Here is a 23,731-nt window from a genome sequence, read left to right as displayed (position 1 = left end):
CCCGTATTTGAACCTTTACCGTTAAAATGAAAATGTCAATGACAGAGGTTGATTATAAAAAAATGTTTTACTGTGTTAAAAAAAACTTCGACTTAAACAATGAAAACTTACACGTTGGACATGAAATATTTTGTCGATGAAGAAAATTAAATCATGTCACTTCTGAAATAAGTTTATCGATAACGTAACTTATTCTGACGGTAAAGAAACGCGAATTCGATCACTTCTCTGTTACGGGCTGTAACAGGTTCTTCAGAATTATCAACTGAACATATTTCAATATTATGAATATCTATTTTAGATAGCATACATGTTGAAATATCATATTCTTGGGTCAATGCGAAAATGTTGTGCAAACTAAAAAGCTGCGACATTATTAGAATATAATTGATCTAAATCTGTCGACCGCCATTATGTTGTCTCTTTTTGGACTTTGGGATGTTAGTTACCAATTTGCTTTGGTGTCTTTCTGCTTTTGTAACTCTAAAATAATATCAATGGTCGATAAAAAGACACGAGACGACATACAACGCCGTGGCCAAAATTCTATAGTAAAAATTCAGACATGCGCTTCGGACGAATGAAAATTCTAATGTGTTGTTTTCATCCCCCCTTACCCCACTCATTCACTAATATGTTTCAAGGATTTACATAATTATCACCAATAATATCAATTGAACATATCAATAAAACCTTGTAATCAAACGAATTCCCGATTTTCCGAAAATAATAAATGTCTCTTGATATTGTTACGTCGTTGATTTGATTTCAAAAGAACATATATATGTACTCTCACATGTCGTTATTTTGAACTCATATAACACGGAAATGCATGATCACTAAGTAAAGACCAATATTAAACTATTAATATGAAACTTTTGTTGACCTACAAAATGTATGAATTGCAACGTTTCCTAGTATCCTTTAAGCAAACCTTATTTATATGTAATTAAACTATTTTATAAACAAGTCTTTATTTAAAAAGAAGTCATATTACTTTTGGTTTGAAACAATTAGAATTATATAGATATTTTGTTTCCGAATTAATTTCCGGAGATCAACTTCAGTTCATTGTGTGAGAATTAATTTCATTTTAACGGATGGATACGTTGGTATTTGGATTTGTCATTAAGATAAAATGTAATAACGCTTTTGGTTTTAAAGTGCACTGTATTTTTAATATTTTTTATTTTTTTTAATAGTGTTACATCTATACAGTTCTTACCTGGTGTCCTTCTGTGAGTTATCGGTCGATTAAATTCAAAGTTTTCTATTTAATCGAGTGATATGCTGAGTTAAGGAAATAAGTTAACCACATGCTTTTTTAAACCATGATGTTGTTTGCTATAAGGATATGTATCAGTATACTAATAATCGTCAAAGAAGGTGAGTAAAATTAATAAAATTAAAATAAAATTGGTATAAAATGTTGATGGTGTAATGGATCACAGAAAATTGTATAACACTATTTCTCGTCAATATTTTCAAATTGGTAAAAATATATTTAAAAGTACAAATAAGACAAACACCAATATTTTATAAGTACATGTACGATGTATCTTTCTGGTTTTAGTTTTGTTTTAAAATCAGCATTTTGACATCTTTTTCAATTTTATTTTATGTGTGTAAGTTAATGAGTCAGCAAAAAACCAATTCACGTCTACCAAAATGTAAATTGTTACATGTAAGTGTAGAATGAATTTCGATAAAATAGAATACACGAATGGACAGCTGAGTATGAACGAATATATTGAAAGAAGCATCAATGTACAGTCACGTTAGTACAGTAAACATTATGGTGAGTTTATAAAAAAAGAAGATGTGGTATGATTGCCAATGAGACAACTGTCCACAAGAGATCAAAATGACACAGACATTAACAACTATAGGTCACCGCCTTCAACAATGAGCAAAGCCCATACCGCATAGTCAGCTATAAAAGGCCCCGATAAGACAATGTAAAACAATTCAAACGAGAAAACTAACGGCCTTATATATATAAAAAAAAGAAACAAAATGAACGAAAAACAAATATGTAACACATAAACAAACGACCACCACTGAATTAAAGGCTCCTGACTTGGGACAGGCACATACATAAATAATGTGGCGGAGTTAAACATGTTAGCGGGATCCCAACCCTCCCCGAACAGGGGTATAACAGTGCAAAATAAGAACGAACTATAAAAATCAGTTGAAAAAGGCTTAACTCATCAGATGGATAAAAATACAAGTGGCCGTGGCCGGGTACTTATGCATCCCGACATAAAAAGACACAATGAACAGATCTGAGAGTACTCACAGTTATCTGACAGCTAGTTCAAAGCCACTAACAACTAACAAAAAAATCATGCATCCATGACTAAACATATCGTTATAAAATATCCGTATCATAGAGAACCAGGGGTATGTTCCTACTGTCGTAACCACGACCCCACGATAATTGCTAGAATGTGACATTTCAGAATGAGAATTAATATCTAATCTTTACTTCACGACCAGCATAATATGTTACACATTTGGAGCTGCGCTACCTTATCCTCACGGACCCCGTGATACCCCCTCCATTTTTAGCAGGGTTTGTGTTGCTTATTCTTCTGTGTTTTTTTTAAAGTCGATTGTGTTGAAACTTGTTGGACTTTACGTCATGTTTTATTTTAAATCCTACAGGATGTATTCTTTAGTAAACATTTCGGACCTATCGCATAGTCTTCTAAATGCATACATAGAGACATCAATGGCGTTTACATGTTTTCTTTTTCTTTATTTAACATCGCTAGAATAGTAAACAAGTGTATCAATAAGTAAGTGATGATACCATACCTGTCAACTGACCCATATTCTGCGGGTGTGACCCGAGATTTTCACAATTCTGAAGGATCACCCGAAACACCCGCCGGGTCATTGAAATAACCCGGAAATTCCGAAAATGACCCGATTTCACCCGTATTTCTTAGCCTTGAGATTGATTTCATAAGTAATATTCCTTTGAAATACCGGCAAATTCGTAATTCTTCCATGAACAGGAAGTTCATCTAGCTATGTAAACTGTCAAATTAAGTGACCCATTAAGTCCATGGCTTCACTTGACAGCTTTGGTGTCAAACACACTGTTAATTAACACCAATTACCTTAGCTTTAGGTCGTAAATAAATTGCACAAAGTGAACTAGAGTTACTTCCCCTTATTTGTCACCATTCAAAATTATTCCTTATATTTACGTTTAATGGGTGAAAAAGATTAAATCATAAAAATATAAAATTCAAATACATATTGAAAAATAATTTTTCATTATTTTTATACCTTTATACAATTTTTAAAAAAAGTTAAAAATTATTTTTTACATTTCCTGGTTGAAAGAAAAATATTATGGTTAAAGGCTGCATAGCAAATAGTCTCAAACATTTAAGAATTACATTAAATTCTAGTGTTTGATGATTGTAGCATTTTTTCTCAAAAAGTAAAGCACATAAGACTGAGTTACACAAATTTATAAAAATCTTCAAAAGGGCAATGAAATAATATTTAATATGAATTAAAATGACTTAACAAAGTGAACATGCATTGATGTTTTGGTATCTTTGATTTACATTATAAGAAAATGTACCATAAATACTGAAATTCAGCTCGAAAAAGTTCGTACGCGTTATGACCTGAGATTTGATTCTTCAATGCAGGTCATGACCTGCATTTTCATTGTCACAGGTTGACAGGTATGTGATACTAAGATCATATACACCATTTAGAATTAATAAAATGTCATATTACCGTCATCTTGAAAAAACAATTCCGAAACAATAACTACACAAAGTATATATATTAACATTGCTTCAAAGAAAGGTTCATGTACCAATTTTAAATGGAGGGTGCTTCAATGAGCCCTCAAATTATAGAAAAGTAGCCCTATCAAGCTGTTTAGGGCAATTTTGTAGCAGAATTGTACAGAATAGGTAAGACAAGTTTTTGGAAAAGAATAATATAGTTTGTAATGATCAAATTGGATTTAGAAGTGATTGCAGAACGAGTGATCATATTTTAACACTCAAGACTATTATTGACAAAGCTTTCAAATCATCAAAGAAATTTTTTGTCTGATTACCTTAGCCGTATTTGGCACAACTTTTTGGAATTTTGGATCCTCAATGCTCTTCAACTTTGTACTTGTTTGACTTTATAAATATTTTGATATGAGTGTCACTGATGAGTCTGACGTACTAAATTATAGTACCTTTGATAACTATATTGTAGACTTTAAAAAAGCTTTTGATACAATAAATAGAAATGCACTTTTTCACAAACTGTGTTCTTATAATATAAATGGATCATTTTATAAGATTTTACAAAACATGTATAGGGAGGTTCAATTTTCTGTAAAGTTTAGTGAAGGGTTAACACAATCTTTAAGCTCAACTGTTGGTGTAAAGCAATGGTGCATTTTCAGCCCAACATTGTTCTCTCTTTATATAAATGACTTAGTTAACATATTTGACAGCTGTTGTGACCCTACTATATTAAATGATAAAACTGTGTCTTGTTTGCTATATGCAGATAACCTTGTGTTGATATCTGAATCAGAGTCTGGTTAACAACAATGTTTAGACAAACCCAACACTTGCTGCAATAAGTGGAATTTAACTGTAAATCTAAACAAAGTTAAGGTTATGATATTTAATAAATCAGATAAAGTCCTAAAAACAATAACTTTCAATTAAATGAACGCACAGTTGATTTGACCAATGAATATAAATATTTGGGTATTTTATTTAAGCCCTCAAGAATTTTCACTTATGCTGTTAATCATCTGTGCAAAAAAGCTTCAAAGGCAATGTTTTGCATTAGAAAGCTCTTATTCTCGGATAAACTTAATATTTATCCACATTTAAAACTATTTGAAAGTTGTATAAAACCTATTCTACTTTATGGCAGTGGAATATTGGCTCTATATATGCTAGGTAAAGACAACTCAAGCCTTGAATGTAGATATTTGTCTTTTTTACCATCAAAATTTCAAATAAAATTTGCTAAATATCTTGTTGGAGTAGATAAAGCTTCAGTAAACACAGTAGTTTTAACAGAAATATGTATGTTACCTATTGCTATTGATTCTGTAAAGGCTTCTGTTGGCTATTGGTGCCGTTTGCTGAATGCAAAAAAAAGACAGTTATGCTTCAAATGCTTATAAATGTAGTTTGAATTTAAATAATGGTTTTGCGGTCAACTTAAAAAAAATCTTTCAACTTGGTTTCCATCATGTATTGGAAAATCAAAATACTTGCTCTAAAAAATGCCTTATTAGTGCTGTAGGTACCAAATTAGCTGAAATGTATACAGATTTCTGGAAAGACAGTCTTTTTAACGACCAAAATAACACTAATGGGAACAAACTAAGAACATACAGAAAATTGAAGAAAAAAAAAAAATACGAATTAGATATTAATAGATTTGGATCGATACATGATATCAAATTTTATATTAATAATAAGTAATACATGTAGTTATCTAAATATTGAACAGGGTAGACACCGTAAATTAACTTTGGAAAAAAGATTATGTAAAAAGGAGATAGAAGATGAATATCATTTTGCTTTACAATGCCAAGTTTTAAAAGAATGTAGGCAAACACTTTTTCAGGAAGTAGAGATTATAGTTCCAAATTTCACTAAAATGTCGGATGAGGAAAAATTTGCATTTATGTTTACTTTTAATGATTATGATATAACTAAAATTATTGTCAAGGGAGTTAATGATTTATATGTATTAAGAAATAGCCTAGCTGAATAGTAAAATAAGTCGATGTAACAAAGTTATGACTATTTTATATTTTTCTTATAGTACTTGTTTCAATATATTTTATAACAATTGCATTATGAATTTATGTTCTTGTATTTTCAAATTTGCAAAAGTTTCACCTCCTCCAAAACATCTTAATATATATATAGCTATATGTCTTATATAGAATAAAAATGTTGTTGAAATTTCAATATTGTTAATTTGTATGTTTGTAATGATTGTCATGTTTGTCTTGGAAATTAGTATGGCGTTCATTATCACTGAACTAGTATATATTTGTTTAGGGGCCAGCTGAAGGACGCCTCCGGGTGCGGGAATTTCTCGCTACATTGAAGACCTGTTGGTGACCTTCTGCTGTTGTGTTTTTTATTTTGGTCGGGTTGTTGTCTCTTTGACACATTCCTCATTTCCATTCTCAATTTTATTCGTAACAATCCAATATTTGGATTTTACACCAATACAATGATTTGATTTGATTTGATGTGTATCTGTAACTAAGCTAGCTCTACTTTTGTAATTTTGTTGAATCAATTTAAACAACATAAGTCAAGCTTACAAAACCAAGGCATCAAACAAGACATTAGATACTCTCACGAAACTAAACCGGTGCGTCGTATGAGTTGCCGTCTCCTGATATGCGTACATTATCTGCAATATGAATTCAAACGGACTCAAAATGTGATGATAGGGAATAGGATTAAATTCGTAAAACTTCAAACTTCACTGTCACGAAATATCCCGTGACAAAAGTTGATCGTAAGTGCATTGAGTTGTTTATGACTTACGATCAACTGAAAGCGTACGATTTTGATTTAAGCTGATAAAATAAAACTATTTTAAGACTGAATAAACATTTCGCTTGTGAGGTGAGACATGTATGTATCGTCTTGTATCGGTTAACTGTTAAATTAAGTGACAGTAAAACATATGGATAACCTTTATTCTGTTTGTGTCACGAAACAGAAGTTCCTTTATCATTTGAGTTCCAAATAGAAAAAAAGTATTCCTGAATATTTTTTTCACTAGAATAAACATAACAGTATATGTTCCTAACGGGAAAATGGTATAGAACATTTGTTCCAACATGAACAGATTTATTTATATACTTTATAACACATTTTAATATCAAACATCTGTTAGGCAGAACAATATACATTCACATGTGAACATAAAATAGCGGTAAGTATTCGTTGCGATATACAAATATACAAGCCTTAGAAATTAAGTCTTGTATTTTAAGTACGAAATTCTAAATTGTTACGTCATATTGTTGTTTACCAAAAGGTGTTAGTGAATGGACATCAGACTCTACTCTTACTTGGAATGAGGCACAATTGTACTGTAGCGATAGCAACAGTTCCTTAATACAAGGATATTCACAAGATGCCCAAGGAAAGTACTGGACAGGAGAATACCAAAGGCTGTCTTCATGGATGCATATTATAGGTATATGTAATAACGATACCGATATTTTGATATATTTTCTTATTAGTAAAAAGTGAAATAACAAAAATACCGAACTCCGATGAAATCTTTCAAAGAGTTTACGCAATCATAATAGGCCACTGTAATATCTGCTACAATCAATACATATATGAAAATGTGAAAGGCTGATATGAAAACATTAAACATAATTCAGAATACTAAATACAACTTCACAAATATTGTCGAAAGTTCGTACCTGAATAAAGTGCAACGTTAAAACAAAGTCTGTCAATTCACTTCTAATATGACGTGTTTCCTTCGCTCTGTTAGCACCTGCGTGATAAAATTCTCGATATATCTATACTAAATCTTGTTGTCAACTCATCGATATACATATAAAAGGCTGTTTCTATTTACCTCCAACGTAAGTCCACATGTATAGTAATCTAATGTGCAAACACTATGTGGATTTCGATCAGTTCGAATTGTAACTAAAAATGAAATAATACAATATAACCATTTTTCCTATACTAATGCACATTAGAATAAATTAATTATTATTAAAAACATTATAAATTATTAGAAGTATTAGAAATTTCATGAATGATTTTGGCGCGTTAACGTTATGTCAAAACATGACATGCTACCAATGATAACTCAGAAGCTTGAAATCAATCCGAGGACGATCTTATTAAATTCGGATGATATCTTATTTAATTAGTTTTGAAGTAGGAAATTTTATATTATGTTGCATCATTCGCACTTTCATGCATTTCATCAAGCCAACATGGCGACTCATTCCTTAATTACGGCCAATCAACTGTGGATTTAACAGTAAATAGTAGTCACCCACAACAAAAATGTATGAGTTAATAATAATAACAATTCAACACATTGGCCTAATTGTTATTTAAGAAATAATTCATGCAAGACTTCGATTTATTTCATAATTTGTAGCTTTTATCTTAATGTGGTAAATTAGATCAGCCATATACATGGTAACCTTACGTTCGCTTCAGTGTTTTCAAATAATCGTTTTTGTTTTATTAGAATCAAAATAATTCATGTTAGCTGTTCAATGCGAGACAAGGCTCCGTTTTGAAAGCCGTACTTTTATCAATACTTGTTTACTGTTTATACATTGTGACTTGGATATAGAGTTATCGCACTGACACTCATACCGTACCACATCTCCTTATTCTAACAATAGATTTGTTGTTATTTTTATATTGCCGGGGCCGTTATACTTGTTAATATTGTCAACCAATCAATAACGCTTGAGATAATTTGAATATAACGGCAAAGACCATGTGGAAATTTACAACAAATCAATCGCTTGCATGAATTATTTTTGAAATGACAACTTCCTGAAATCAGTTCCGTATACTAGTAACAAACTTGTAGATATGTGTCTTTTTTGTTTGTTTGTAAAAGGATGCTACAGTTGGAACTACTTGAGCGAGAATACAGACGTACGGCATACACTCTCTCTATCGACACCTTCTTTAGGGATATGTCAAGAACGTTGTTTGCCGGTCAATGTTTTTGCATTTTCTATAAAGGTAATTGTTACTATTTACAATGAACTTCTAGATAAAATTAATTTTGTTATATTGTTCCTCTTATGTGTAAGTATTACATTTTATACATCATTGATATCATCTATAAAGCTTATCTTAACATAACCTTACAGTAATCTATATGTCATATATCCGGCACTGAAAACCACGTTAATTAAAAATAGGAATGAACACACAAGTACATGTGATTGACTCTCCATCAGTGACCATATGACATGGAAGTTACGGCCTTCAACAATGAACGAAACCCATACCGCAGAGTAAGCCATAATCAGCCCTGACAATACAAATGTAAAACAATTTAAACAAACAGCCTGATTTAGGTATACAAAAATCTACCAAAAGCTTATATTATACTAGAATACACCCGTGATATCGCGGGTCCGTGACTGAATTAAAGTATATAAATATGCGCAAGCCTTATTTTAGTATTAGTATTGTCATCTGATAAAGTCATGCCGATTATAAGATACACAGTTTTCTCTGCTTTCAAATCTTTCTGTTTGAACCCGTCGAACTGGAACTTATCAATTATTGGTAATATTGATTATTTGGAAAACAAAAGGTCCAGGAATGGAGTATTTTTAATCAACAGCATTGTCCTATATTAGTTATAAATAAAGTTGAATTCTTTGATTCGCTGTTTTACGTCATGCCCGCTAACAAATTGAAAACTGTACCTATACGCTTTAATTTTAGTCCAGATTTTTAGTATTCGTATTGTTATCTTAGAAAGTCTTACTGAATAAAATACTACAGTAGGTAACAGTTTGACAATTTAGTAGTGTCAATCCTGTGATTATGACCCGTGTATATAGCATATTAATCCTGAATACACCGTTTGGTGGTGTGCCAGTCAGATGCGGAACGTACAGATACGGTAATATGTATCAGGTGAATATACTATTGGTATCGGTATCGGACTCGACTCTGAACTTCTTAATTATTGGCAATATTAATTACGTGGAAAACAAAAGGGCCTTGAGTGGTGTAATTTTTAATCTACACCTTTGTACTATATTAGTTATATATAAAGTTGAATTCTTTGATTCGTCATTATTACGTGATGACGGCTGACAAATTGGACCTCGTAATTTTAGTATTATAGATATGGCAACAAACGAGAACCACAGAATAACCTCTTTTTTGTAGAATAACAAGTGTTTGTGTTTGGGTAAAATCCCGGAAAGAAATGGTCTATCACCACAGACGTGTGATGGTAAATGTCATGAGTCGTGCCCTAATGATTGTGGAAGAAGCAGTGATCAAAACATATTCAATGTATATGCAACATCGCCGAATACGATGACAATGAGCGGTAAGTATGAACGGCACAGGTATAAAGTATTTTCTTTCAGACAAAATGTGTCTTGTTTATTCGTAAACTGTAAATTACTTATATTTGTGGATACTTTTTTTTCGAGTTTCGCTGTTTCTTTTCGACGTCGCAGCGATTTTGTTTTTGCAATGTTCTTATTTTATACATAAATATAATGTAATATATGCGTTATTTTTCTACTTGCGAAAATCATGGAATAAAAACACTCGCAAAAATTAGTTGGTCATTAGTTGGTACCTTTCTGCTATAAAATTGAGAATGGAAATGGGGAATGTGTCAAAGAGACAACAACCCGACCAAATAAAAAACAACAGCAGAGGGTCACCAACAGGTGTTCAATGTAGCGAGAAATTCCCGCACCCGGAGGCGTCCTTCAACTGGCCCCATTTGTGTATAAAAAAATATCTGTATATTAGTAATTGTTGTATTGGTTGATCGCAAGACTGGCATATTCGTAGTGGCAAGCTTAGTATGATTAAAATAAAACTATAATGAACAATGAACATAATGACGTAATTTATTTTTATTATAGAACATCAAATGTGGTACGGTATGAGTGTCAGTGCGATAACTCTATATCTAAGTCACAATGTAAAATGAAGAGATGAACATATTAAAATATTTACAAATTATAACCATTGAGACTTAACATTATATTTCTACAATCAAACCATGCATAACATTTTAATCCCATTGTTTCTTACAGAGTATTTCTCTCGATTCTTCTGCTTGGTATCCAACAGAAACACAGATAAATTTGGACTAAAAATATTGTATAGACATTGTTGTTGCTGTTGAGGACCGTATAACGTCATATTCTAAACAGTCCTCAACAGCAACAAAAATGTCTATACAGTATTTTTAGTCCAAATTTATCTGTTTCGGACTGATTCTGATGGAATCCACTTGTAATAACCCCGCCACATTATTTATGTATGTGCCTGTCCCAAGTCAAGAGCCTGTAATTCAGTGGTTGTCGTTTGTTTATGTGTTACATATAACTGTTTTTCGCTCATTTTTTTTTATAAAAATAAGGCCGTTAGTTTTCTCCTTTGAATTGTTTTACATTGTCATATCGGGGCCTTTTATAGCTGACTATGCGGTATGGGCTTTGCTCATTTTTGATGGCCGTACGGTGACCTATAGTTGTTAATGTCTGTGTCATTTTGGTCTCTTGTGGACAGTTGTCTCATTGGCATTCATACCACATCGTCTTTTTTATATTCACTCAAACAAAGTGTAGTATTTAGCCGAGAACCAGCTTAGTGATATTCGGTATATCATTGTTAGTTAAAATTAATAACAATATACATTTTGTCATATATGCAAAATCGATAAACAGCTTAAAAGATCTTAAAAATATATAGCGTTTGATACGTTGAACCGAGAATATAAATAACTGTCACTTTATAGCTCTGTTGTTTTGTAGCAAACGTATACATACGTTACCAGGTATAAATTATCTGTTGTATTTCAGGGTTGGATTCTACAGACAGCTGGATAAACTTGGTTCGACTTCAAATTGTCATACCTAAAGACATATAGCACGTATAATACACTACCTATATTATTAAACATAATAATAACCGTACGTCTGTCATGCATTTACTTTATACATATTTTTTTTTATATTTCAGATAACTATGATGTTAAAAAGTTATGCCTGTTCCTTTACAATACCGACAACATTGATATGTACATATTTCGACCCTATTCATGTGCATCAGCTAATAAAGGACTATGCCAAAGAAGTGGTATGTATTTTTTCCAATATTGCATCAGTTTAATATATTTAATATCGTTACTTACACTACCAATACATTAATAAATGATCATATTCAGCTAAATCCCGTATCCGTGTGCTTTATTTTCTTGCTGTTTTAAAGAACAATCATTGCCTTTGGACTGTTTCTGTTCTTTGGTTGGGTTGTTGTTTCTCTGACACATTCCCTGTTTCCATTCCGAATTTAATGTTTACCTCATGGTCTGCAATATATGTCTGAATCTAATCCCGTACACGTAGAAATGAATTTAAAATGGAAGAAAAACAATAATAAATAGCTCGATTCTAAACTTAGTAACCTTGAAGTTCCGAAGAGTCATCTGATGAGTCTTCTGTAGACGAAACGCGCGTCTGGCGCAAATATTGAATTTCAATCCTGGTATCTATGACGAGTTTATTTACACTCTCATAAAATCTGAGTATGTTTAAGATGTTCAAAGGAGATGGTGTTATAGCATCATTAATAAACCTTTTTTATATTCATGTTTGATTTTGCGGAAATTTTCGTCATGTTTTTCCCCAAATTGTATTCACCTAGTACGTTTTTCTATTTGTATCACTCGACGATGCTGTAGCTTCTGTCATGAACAATAGACCTGTCAATTATCAAAACGAACAAATGATGTTTGTTATAAATATATATTTGTTTTTGGCAAACACATGATAACAAATGAATTATGTCTGTTACAGATAATAAAAACGATTTGTTTAAAATGAATGACTATACAAATTGGGAAAATGCCCTTAAAGCATGCAAAAGAAATGGATCTTACTTGTTTGGAAACATTACTAGTGAAGCAGACGCAGGTAATAAGATCAATGGATCTAACGTGAAAGAAAAGACGAGCTTTTGGCATTGGGTTGGTATAGCAAGAAAAATATATTTAACAACAGATACAGGTAAAATCTTACTTATGATCATCTTTAAATTTTAAGCATTCACATTTGTATGTAGATATCTGGTAGAATTTTTAGGTCAATTAGAAATTTGATATTGCTTCCCATTTTCTTAGTAACAAAATATTTATAAGACGAATAAGTGTACTACTACAATGTGCTTGTAACTTGTAAAATGTGATCGTTAATAAAATATGTTCAGCAGCAACGGTTTAGATTTGGAAATCTTAAGCTTTTAAGTGATAGTAATGACCTTTTTATGTGTCGTTACAAATTTGCAGCTTTATTAATCTTTTTCACAAATTATAAACATGCCACTTACTGATTATTGCGAAAAAGTCAAATCGTGGACACTCTGGAGAACATGTTGCACTTGCCCAAATGTTTGGTTCTTCTATTTCGCTGACCATTGCGAATGTTATTTGTTGTAATTAACTTTAAACTACATTTATTTGTCAGTAACTTATTTATGTGACTGTAGCTAATTTATAAAAGATCCTTTATGATAAATAATTTAGATAATCTGCAATCAATTCTATCTTCATAAGAAGATGTGGTATGAGTTCAAATGAGACAACTCTCCATCATCCAAGTCACAATTTATAAAAGTAAACCTCTTAGGTCAAAGTACGGTATTAAACAAGGAGCCTTGGCTAACACCGAACAGCAAGCTATAAAGGACCCTAAAACATAACTTGTGTAAAACCATTCAAATGGAAAAAAACCAACGGTCTAATCTATATAAAAAACAATAAACGAGACACACGTGTGAACCACATCAACAAACGGCATCTACTAAATATCAGATTCCTGGTTTATGACAGGTGCAAACAACTGCAGCGGTTTTAAACGTTTTAGTGGTACAAAACCTTCAACCTTATTTGAAACAAAAATGTAACATTCATTCAATTGTAACAATCAATTATATCTTCATGCCTGACATGTCATGCATGTTCTGTGTGACAACTCTACTGACGAGGAAAGGTAACACTAGCTATAGGCAACGGAAAGCTGACTTCTAGGTGAAGCCTTGGAGGCCCAGTGGTCTAATGCGCTGGACATAATACAGGCGGTTTTGTCTCGATATTACAATAGCAGTATATGATTTTGAATTCCTGCGAGGGAAAGTAACTTATCCGGAAATTTACAGGTTAACATTATTATTGTTATGCTGATATGATATGATAAGAATGACTTGTGAATCCTTATATTCAAAAAGAAAAGTAAACATAATCCACCAGAAGTAAGAACGTTAACTTAGAATCTTTTATATCATCTATTTAAATTGAAGTAAAATCATCTGTCAGTGGCAAACGTTTACAAAATCTATCAGAACAAGAAAGTCAAGCCAAGGAAAGTGCAGTTGCCGTGATGAACATAACCGACACATTATAAAAGCTCTCAAAAACCAAAACGTTTAAACAGTTAGACTGTGAACCTACAAAATAAATGAGATCCTTTCAGATATGAGTAGCAAATAAAAACCCACACATAGATGACGATAAATACGACTATCTACGCCCTGACAAAACCTGAACAGCCGGTCGATTTTACTCCCAAAACTTCATAGAGAAGGAAATTCGGGGAGACCAATCGTATCTGCCAAAAATAAAATAGCATGAACAGTTAAAGAGGTGTTTTGTAACGTCCTGAAACGGAATTATTTCACAGCTTGTTCGAGTAAAACTTCCGATTATTATCATTGTTTAAATTCCATTTGATCAATCATCACCAGAACTCAGACTATTCAAGAGTAAGAAGGTTAAACTGTCTTGTTTATTCTTCCTATGTCCTTAAAATTTGCTAGATAAAATGAAATGTAAAAGCATTAAATTACCAACTTTTAGGATTTATATCAATGTTGACTACGAAAAGACAAGTTCAAATATGATTGTATGTATCTTCTTCATGATAAGTGTCCTATTCACTGGGGTAAAGCTGATGACCGTAACTGCATTCACGGTCATCCCAAGATGTCGGATGAAAAATTAGGTCAGTTTCTGTATCGTCTGTTAAAGTGTTTCTATATCATTTTCTTTACAAATCATACATTGAAACGATGTAAATTTATAAAAGAATCACTCGGAAATCACTAATTACTTCCGAGAAATGTGCATGAAATGGGAAATTCGATTTGAAAAAATCGCTCAGATGACCGTAAATCATAATCAAAATATTTTCAAGATGACCGTAACATAAAACAAGGATGACCGTGATTGGTAAAAAGATGACCGTAACTTGTAAAGGATGACCGTAATTTGTAAAAACTGAATGTAATTTATATAGGACGACCGTAACTTTTATAGGATGACCATCAATTCTAAGAAATATCCGTATTGTATTCAAAGCTTTTTTGTTGAGTTTGTCGATATCAACAGGGGATCGGTTAGCGGATATAAATATTTTTCATAATTTTTTTTAAAACTATAATATAATTGGCCGTATTTTGGATTTATGACAATGATAGTAAATTGCATATTTCTCGTAAATAATGAAATATTTATTGATAACGACGTTAAAATTTTAACACAAATTGACAGCGATACGACGAAAATTAGAAGAAATATGAATGTGTCCCTAGTACACGGATGCCTCGTCTACACTATCATTTTCTATGTTTATTGGACTCTGAAAATGGGATAAAACTGTAATTTGGCATTAGAATTAAAAAGATCATACCATAGGGAAAATGTGTACTAAGTTTCAATTTTATTTAACTTGAAGCTGGACAAACGGACAAACAAACAGACGAACAGACGAACGTACGCACAGACCAGAAAAACATAATGCCAATAAATGGAGCATTAAAAACATTAATAATACATACGAATATTTGGTAATCGAGTCTGTGTATGGTTCCAGAGGGCAGATTAAAATCTTAATTTGTCTTGATATATGCAGGCGGAAACACTTTTGAAATAGAACAAAAGAATCGAAGCTCTTTGTTTATCGAGAAAGCGGTTGATATAGTAACAAAATTTTAAAAAGTTAATAGAAACAAATAAAACGACAATTTTCTTCTCAATTACGAAGTGTTTTTCTTTAAAAACACCATTTGCATAAGTTTTCAATGTATCTGTTACATAATAATGCAAAACAATAAGATATCTAGTCGACGACATGGGTATCTATAAGTTGGATGTAGAAAATGCATAATCTCCGAATTTTTTTTTTTACCACGGACGGAGAACATATCAATCTTTTAGTTCAGAAATATTCGTGTCTGCCCTTCCATTATGTGAATCAAGAAAAAATTACCCAAAATAGGTAACGATTGTATCGAAAAGAGAAAATCGAGTGCACCTTTTTATGTTAGGGCATGTTTGGGGTGTATATTTTGTCTTTAAAACGTACAAAGCAAGAATATTTGATATAGCATCTGGCTTCAGATTCTATCATTTTTATATATCAAAGCTACAGGTTGACTTTATAACGTAAAAAATGACAGTACGAAAAGATGAAATATATGGGTCAAGTGAAATACCTATCTAATGAATCACAAAAACATAGAAGGTGTGTTCGAATTGCTATTTTTTTTCTAAAAGTACTTGACGACAGTATTTTAATTTGGATGATGAAAATGGATATCTTCGAAAAAATATGATTTTCTTGTGTGTGATAACTAGGGTTTATAATCTTCAACCACTGAAAATGTTTAGTCTGCCCTTCCACGAAATATTTAATTAGAATTTTTTTAAATGCTTAAGAATTTTCGAAAATTCCACCTGACATCCATACAGACAATATTTTTTAAGTTTAATCAATGCAGACAATATCATTAACTGATGCTCATTAGCTAGTATATACATTTGTCTTTTAAAATATAACTGACATATAACGATCGATCGTAATGGTGCTATGTGGATAAATTTATCAGTTTTCAAGAGCAAAATTGGCAGAGTCATCCCTACAGTGGCTTCCATTTCTACGATTGTGAGCATGAACTGGCGTAATAGGGAGATAATTTTGAAGAAGTAGAATCCTGACTATATGAATAACAATTCTGTATATATACAAATAACCAACAACGTTCCCCCTTGTGATACGCTATTCGTACAAGACTATTTTATCAACTTTGCTGGAGCTCACCTTCACTAGTTTAGTCGTATGATGTTTTCAAAATATTTCTGTTATTTTATTTGCACGACAAAATGGAAGACGATATAATATCAATTGATGTACATGCATTGGCATTTTTAAAAATGTGTATTTATTATATGTCATTAAAAGGAATCCCAGAAATAAAAAAAAAATCTTTTGTCGAGTAGTTGCATGGAGGCTATGCACCGCATTTTTTCATTATATTATATATATCCTAAATCTGAGCTTTTGACAGAAATTGGTGACTTTATAAAGCAATCATTAGAATTGCGAAAATGAGGTCCATGTTCATCAAAGGCTACATTAATTACCATTTATTACTATGTTTTTTTTTTTATGTTTATTTTTGTAATTCTTCACTGTCTGTATTAAATGTTGTATTTGTGTTTGCTTGACCCATATGGGTGTATTTTTGCAAATTATTATACTTGTAAAGTGTCATTTTATCGCGCTTTTGTAGCATGTTTTCCCTACCTGTTCATTTGCATGTCTTTTTGCAAATTCATTTAAAAAAAATTAAACCCTCTACTGTAAAAAAGATACATATGGTAATTTTTGCATTTGAAGCACGTCTTATTTTCTTCTACCTATAGGATAATACTCTCATATTAATATGTTTATACCAACACGATTAATCATTTGATACTAAAAGGTAGTTATATAAACACGGATATTTCTTAGAATTAAGGGTCATCCTTTAAAAGTTACGGTCATCATTTACAAATTACGGTCATCTTAAAAGCAATTACGGTCACCCTTGTTATGAATCGCTGATTCTGTTACGGTCATCTCGATTGTGATTTACGGTCATCTGAGCGATTTTTTCAAATCGAATTTCCCGTTTCATGCACATTTCTCGGAAGCAATTAGTGATTTCCGAGTGATTCTTTTATAAATTTACATCGTTTCAATGTATGATTTGTAAAGAAAATGATATAGAAACACTTTAACAGACGATACAGAAACTGACCTAATTTTTCATCCGACATCTTGGGATGACCGTGAATGCAGTTACGGTCATCAGCTTTACCCCAGTGCTATTGTAATCAAAGAATTAAAATCATTAAGAAATGTGTAATGAAATTGTTGTTTCGGTATTGACCCTGTTATAGATTTTCGATCAGTTTTATTAGCCTTCGACTCTTCGAGTCTCGGATCCAATGCAGGATACCTCGAATATATAATAACCGTTCCGAGACAGAAACAGCCAGTTTATAACACTATAGTACAGACTTGAATTTTGTCCTCAAATAAAAGTTCCAAAAGTCATTTGCCAATACAAATGTCTGCTTAGACAACATGTTCATTTTGTTTCATGATGAAGACCACGCATCATAATATACTTTGTAAACAAGTAGTTTGAAAGAAGACGGATTTGTCATTTTATGTTACACAGGAATACCTACTGACACACGATTGGTTATGCAGTGCAAAATGTATGATGGTATACTGGGAAATTTTGTGGATGATTGTGATAGTCACGGTAGAAAACTACGAGCTGTATGCAGAGGGGATAAGCCTAAATTAATGACCATTCAGGTAAAAATGCGAACATACAAGAACAATTGTTGGGATGCAAAATCTTTGTGAGGCCCGTTTGAAAAAAATCAAAAATATAAATCAGATCTTTAATAAATGAAAGATAAAAGAGTGACAAAGTGACACTGGCAGCTACTGTTGATATTATCAATTTACAATTCAACACAATTTTGATATTTTAGCAGAAAATCTTGTTAACTTTGGATATTCTTTTGTATTTAAATGATTATACGGTACTGCTTTGGACATTTGAATTGTTTTTCTTCTTTTAAAAACTGCATTTCTCTCCATTGAACACAACTTTCTGACATATATTGTCTGTGTTATATTACGTCGCAGAAAAGCGGTAGAAATGGAAGCAAATTGAGCCACAAATATAAGAATTTTAAACGATTTCTTATTGAATATTTATAGAACTAGAATTGAAACTAACTAAATGTTCCGATTAAATGATTAAATGTATTTTTTTAATTTTAAGATCAAAACTTTATTCAGACATTAACCCCAGTAAAAACATTTAGTTAAATATCTGCGATGCTCAGGCCACTTTTATAAGTTAACTTCATCACATAATTTCTAGGTAATAGCAAGAAAACTTTTAAATTAAGTTTCTGTGATACTTATGTCAACTTTAAACCTGACGACCAAAATGAAATGTCAGAAAAAAGAACCAACATGTTACTATAAAAAAAAAGTAAAATCACAAAAATACTGAACTCAGAGGAAAATCTAATCGGAAAGTCCATAATCACATGGGAAAATCAGATGACAAAACACATCAAAAACGAATGGACAAGAACTGTCATATTGCTGACTTGGTAGAGGCATTTTCAAATGTAGAAAATGGTGGATTAAACCTGGTTTTATAGCACTAAACCTCTCACTTGATGACAGTCTAATCAAATTATAAATGCGTATAAGGTAAAAACTAATCTCAAGAATTTAAATGAAATGAAATGAAGAAATAAAGTTGTTCTTTAGAAATGTCCTTTAACCATTTGCTTGTTTTTTTGTGATAATAAAAGAAGAAAGTCAACATAACTTCTGAATATAAAATGACGTGGATAGAAGCAAATCACTTCTGCAAGAGTAAAAACAGCACCATGATACAACGTAAAATTGACAACATGACCAGTGACTATTGGAGAGGCGAATACAATAGACTATCCGATTGGATACATATCATAGGTAGATAAATCAAATTTAATAAAATATTTCACTTTATACGGCAATCATTATTGCAATAATTTACAAAAGAAAGGCGAAAGATACATGAGGGATTGATTTATCGTAACTACACTGACAATACCGTGGTAAAACAAAGTCTAAAGATTGAAGACAAACCACAGTTTACAAAATACAGCATTAAAACCAAAGACTGAGCAACTCGAGCACAATCAAATACCGGGATTGGTCTCGAGTGCTCGAGAAGTACTAATAGATCCTGCACCAAATGCAGAACCCGTCCTGCCAATACAAAACCTTAACCAATGATAGGTGTAATTTTGCAGGTAACTTTCAGTAAACAAGATAATTTTACATAAAAAAGCAGTACTAGTACCTTGCAAGTGTTCATTCAACAAGAGAACACACACGTTTATCATTCAATATTTTCCTTGTCGACAATTACGTTCACTTTTTTTACTTGAAATTTTTTCGGTTGCTTGTATAACTTAAGATCGGATACAAATTAGTTCAGTGTGCCTTTCAATAATAATATCACAATGAAGATGAATGACTGAAATACAGGTTAAAATTGGTTCCGCTGTTTATACCCTATTACAAGTTAATGGTATAAAGCTAACAATATTAATTGTGTTTTTAAATGACTTCTCCAAAAGGTTATCAGTAAAATAGACTAAATTGTTTTTTCGTTTTTTTGTTTTGTGGTCAAACAATATGACATATTTATCGAAATGTATCGTTCGAAAAATTAAACAGTTATATTGTAAGAAACAAACATGAATTGCATAGAGTGTTGATATGCAGACAATGAAGGCATATTTATAATTTTATTTCTTCTTGAACGTAACGATACAATTCAAATATCAAATTCAATATACGTGGTCAATATATGGCAAGAAATACGATACCGACCGAGCGAAACCCTCATTGGAAGTCAAGGTCGTTCAACATCAACTAGTAATAGGTAAAAATAAAACCTTATTCCAACGAATAATATGTCACGGAAAAAACAGAAAAGACATAATCAATGTCAATATTTTCGGTCAAATTATTGTAGTAGTTTTGTAACTCGGAATTCACAATAAAAACATAAATAAAGTCATCATAGATACCAGGATTAAATTTTGTATTTACGCCAGACACGGGTTTCGTCTAAGAAAGACTCATCAATGACACTCTAATCCAAAAAAGTTAAAAAGCCCAAATAAAAAACGAAGTTGAAGAGCATTGAGCACCAAAATTCCTCAAAGTGTTGGCAAATACAGCTAAGGTAATCTATTCCTGAGGTAGAACAGCATTAGTATTTTAAAAATTCAAAAATAGAGTCTAAATAAATGTTTACTATATCCTACCTTTGTACACATACCTTCGGTGAGATACAATCACCATAAATTTATTTAAGGCAAAAGAACTGCTTAAAACATATATGAAAGATTCGTTAAAGTTTGTGTCATATATTAGCATTATGTTTTATATCTCTAGGTTGTTATAATTGGAGTTATTTAAGGTATCATACAGATCCTAGTACCTCGATGATTTTACCTCGGTCATCCCTTGGATTGTGCCAGGAGTTTTGTAAGCCTTTACCAACCTTTGCGTTTTCTATAAAGGTAAATACTTCATGATACAGCTATTTTTTTTTTTATCTTGGTGAGGTATTCTCATTGCCAAAATAATAAATGTCTGACACACAATACATGCCGTTAAAGGAATTATTTAGTCATCATTGTATAGTGGCTTTAAAAAAGCGTTCAGTTGGAATGCAAAACGACAACGAACATTCATTCCATTTTTTTCAAATGTTGTTTTAATTTTATTTTGTAGAGCAAAGAATGTGTTTGCTTGCTTCACATTCCTGAAGACAGTGGCTTGTCTCCGCATTTTTGCGATGGTAGATGTGAAACGTATCAACAACACTTTCAGACGTTCCACACTGTACCGAATGATTGCGGTAGTACATATGACTCAAGTATTTTTAATGTGTATACATCTTCACCTAGAACTGTGACTCAGCATGGTATGCACTATCCAAATAAATTACGATAACATGAATTAAATTAGGTATTCTAAGTCTTGTATTCTATTTGTATCAAAATTAAAGTATTCTGGAGATTTTTAGAATATTTGCTTTATGTATTAAGAGACAAATATTTCATAAATGTTGAATAATGTATCGCCAAAAAGTGTTTTTGCGTATTTTGAGCAAAATGTATGTCTATTTATTTAGTTTTTAATTTTTGACGAATCCTTAATGTTCTACAGTTTTATCATGTTTATGTGAATCTTAAACTAAAGCAGTATACTAAAAGTACAGTTCGTTCCCAGAGAGTAAAAACTTGTGATGTATTTTGTTCAGTTGCGTACGTTTCCTGATTTGTTTTTTAATTGTTGACTGCTTTAATATGTTATATGGTGTTTGGATCTCAAACAGGGTATATACTGTGACGTTCCCGGCTTCGAGTTTATATCCCCTGAGCCGAGGGCGAAGGAGATGTAAGCCCTAAGCCGGTAATGTCATAGTATATACCCTGTCTGAGACCTGAATTACACATGTATACCGGATTACATCTGTCTTAATATTTTTTCCAGTGCAGGTATTTGTTAAACATTCATTATGCAGCATGATATTCATTACATCATGTGTATTGTTACTTAGTATTTTGAGTAATCCATTTAAATACATCTTTTTTATCGTGACATTTTATTCCCTTTAGGACAATGTTTTCAATAAAGTTTTTAGATTTCATATTTTGTGTTTTTATGAGAAATAAAGGCAACAGTAGTATACCGCTGTTCAAAACTCATAAATCCATGGACAAAAAACAAAATCGGGATAACAAACTAAAACCGAGGGAAACGCATTAAATGTAAGAGGAGAACAACGACATAACACTAAAATGTAACACATATAGACAAAATCCCACGAGAATAACAAATATAACATATATATATATAACATCAAAACCAAATACATGAATTTGGGATAGACAAGTACCGTGACACGTCTTATCGCAATGTGAATTTACACTCAAAAATAAGAGAAAACAAACGACACAACGTAATAATGTAATACACACAGAAACGAACTATAATATAACAATGACCATATTCCTGACTTGGTACAGGGCATTTTTAAAGGAAAAAATGGTGGGTTGAACCTGGTTTTGTGGCATGCCAAACCTCGCACTTTTATGGCCATGTGAAATATAACATCAAAATGACAACACAGGACTACAATATAAATAAATTGGAGAACACAATTGACAAAGAATCACACGAACAACAGCCAACAAAAGGCAACAAGTTCAAAATTTTAATACGCCAGAAGTGTATTTTGTCACACATATATTGAAAAAAAAAACTTGATATGTTCGGCATACGTAAAAAATTTTGTAATTTGCTGTGAAAATAATTTTTTCGTGTATGTAATAATTTACAATAACACTTTTCACATTAAATTAAAGTATTTAAAGCGTACATTGCGTGATTTTGTATTGAAAATGTATAATACTGATGTACGTTGTTATCTTCCATCTGTGAGCCTCTGACATTCCTTAGTGTTCTGTACAGCTTTTGTCTATGTCACATAGTAACTGGTGTTACGATGACGTTTTGTAGGTTTCATCGGAACTAAACACATTTATTCTAAAAACAGATGTTAGCATGACACGGGTTATTTTCTTCTCATATATGTTATGATGGTATGATACTAAACCCCTAACGAGCAGGATTGTGCCTGGTGTTCATATGATGAAATCATAATCTTTCAGTCAGTTTAATTGAAGTCTGGAGCTGGAATGTCAGTTAACTGCTAGTAGTCTGTTGTTATTTATGTATTATTGTCATTTTGTTTATTTTCTTTGGTTACATCTTCTGACATCAGACTCGGACTTCTCTTGAACTGAATTTTAATGTGCGTATTGTTATGCGTTTACTTTTCTACATTGGTTAGAGGTATAGGGGGAGGGTTGAGATCTCACAAACATGTTTAACCCCGCCGCATTTTTGCGCCTGTCCCAAGTCAGGAGCCTCTGGCCTTTGTTAGTCTTGTATTATTTTAATTTTAGTTTCTTGTGTACAATTTGGAAATTA

The 23,731-nt window shown here is 31.9% G+C and overlaps 1 protein-coding gene across 1 annotated transcript in view; it reads left to right on the top strand.

Annotated features, from left to right (window-relative positions):
- Positions 1-1,215: 1,215 nt before the first annotated feature.
- The window catches only part of LOC139485001 (uncharacterized), a 36,361-nt gene continuing 13,845 nt past the window's right edge, over positions 1,216-23,731 (top strand). The window contains exons 1-10 of the mRNA XM_071269088.1: positions 1,216-1,386; positions 7,075-7,236; positions 8,650-8,777; positions 9,948-10,113; positions 11,772-11,888; positions 12,608-12,817; positions 18,312-18,454; positions 19,480-19,642; positions 21,122-21,249; positions 21,464-21,656. Of these exons, the coding sequence (XP_071125189.1) occupies positions 1,332-1,386; positions 7,075-7,236; positions 8,650-8,777; positions 9,948-10,113; positions 11,772-11,888; positions 12,608-12,817; positions 18,312-18,454; positions 19,480-19,642; positions 21,122-21,249; positions 21,464-21,656 (1,465 nt within the window). The 5' untranslated portion in view covers positions 1,216-1,331. The remainder of the gene's footprint in view (positions 1,387-7,074; positions 7,237-8,649; positions 8,778-9,947; positions 10,114-11,771; positions 11,889-12,607; positions 12,818-18,311; positions 18,455-19,479; positions 19,643-21,121; positions 21,250-21,463; positions 21,657-23,731) is intronic.

The sequence above is a fragment of the Mytilus edulis genome, chromosome 8, assembly GCF_963676685.1.
Source record: "Mytilus edulis chromosome 8, xbMytEdul2.2, whole genome shotgun sequence".
Classification (NCBI taxonomy): Eukaryota; Metazoa; Mollusca; class Bivalvia; order Mytilida; family Mytilidae; genus Mytilus; species Mytilus edulis.
This window is presented reverse-complemented; position numbering and strand designations above follow the sequence as displayed.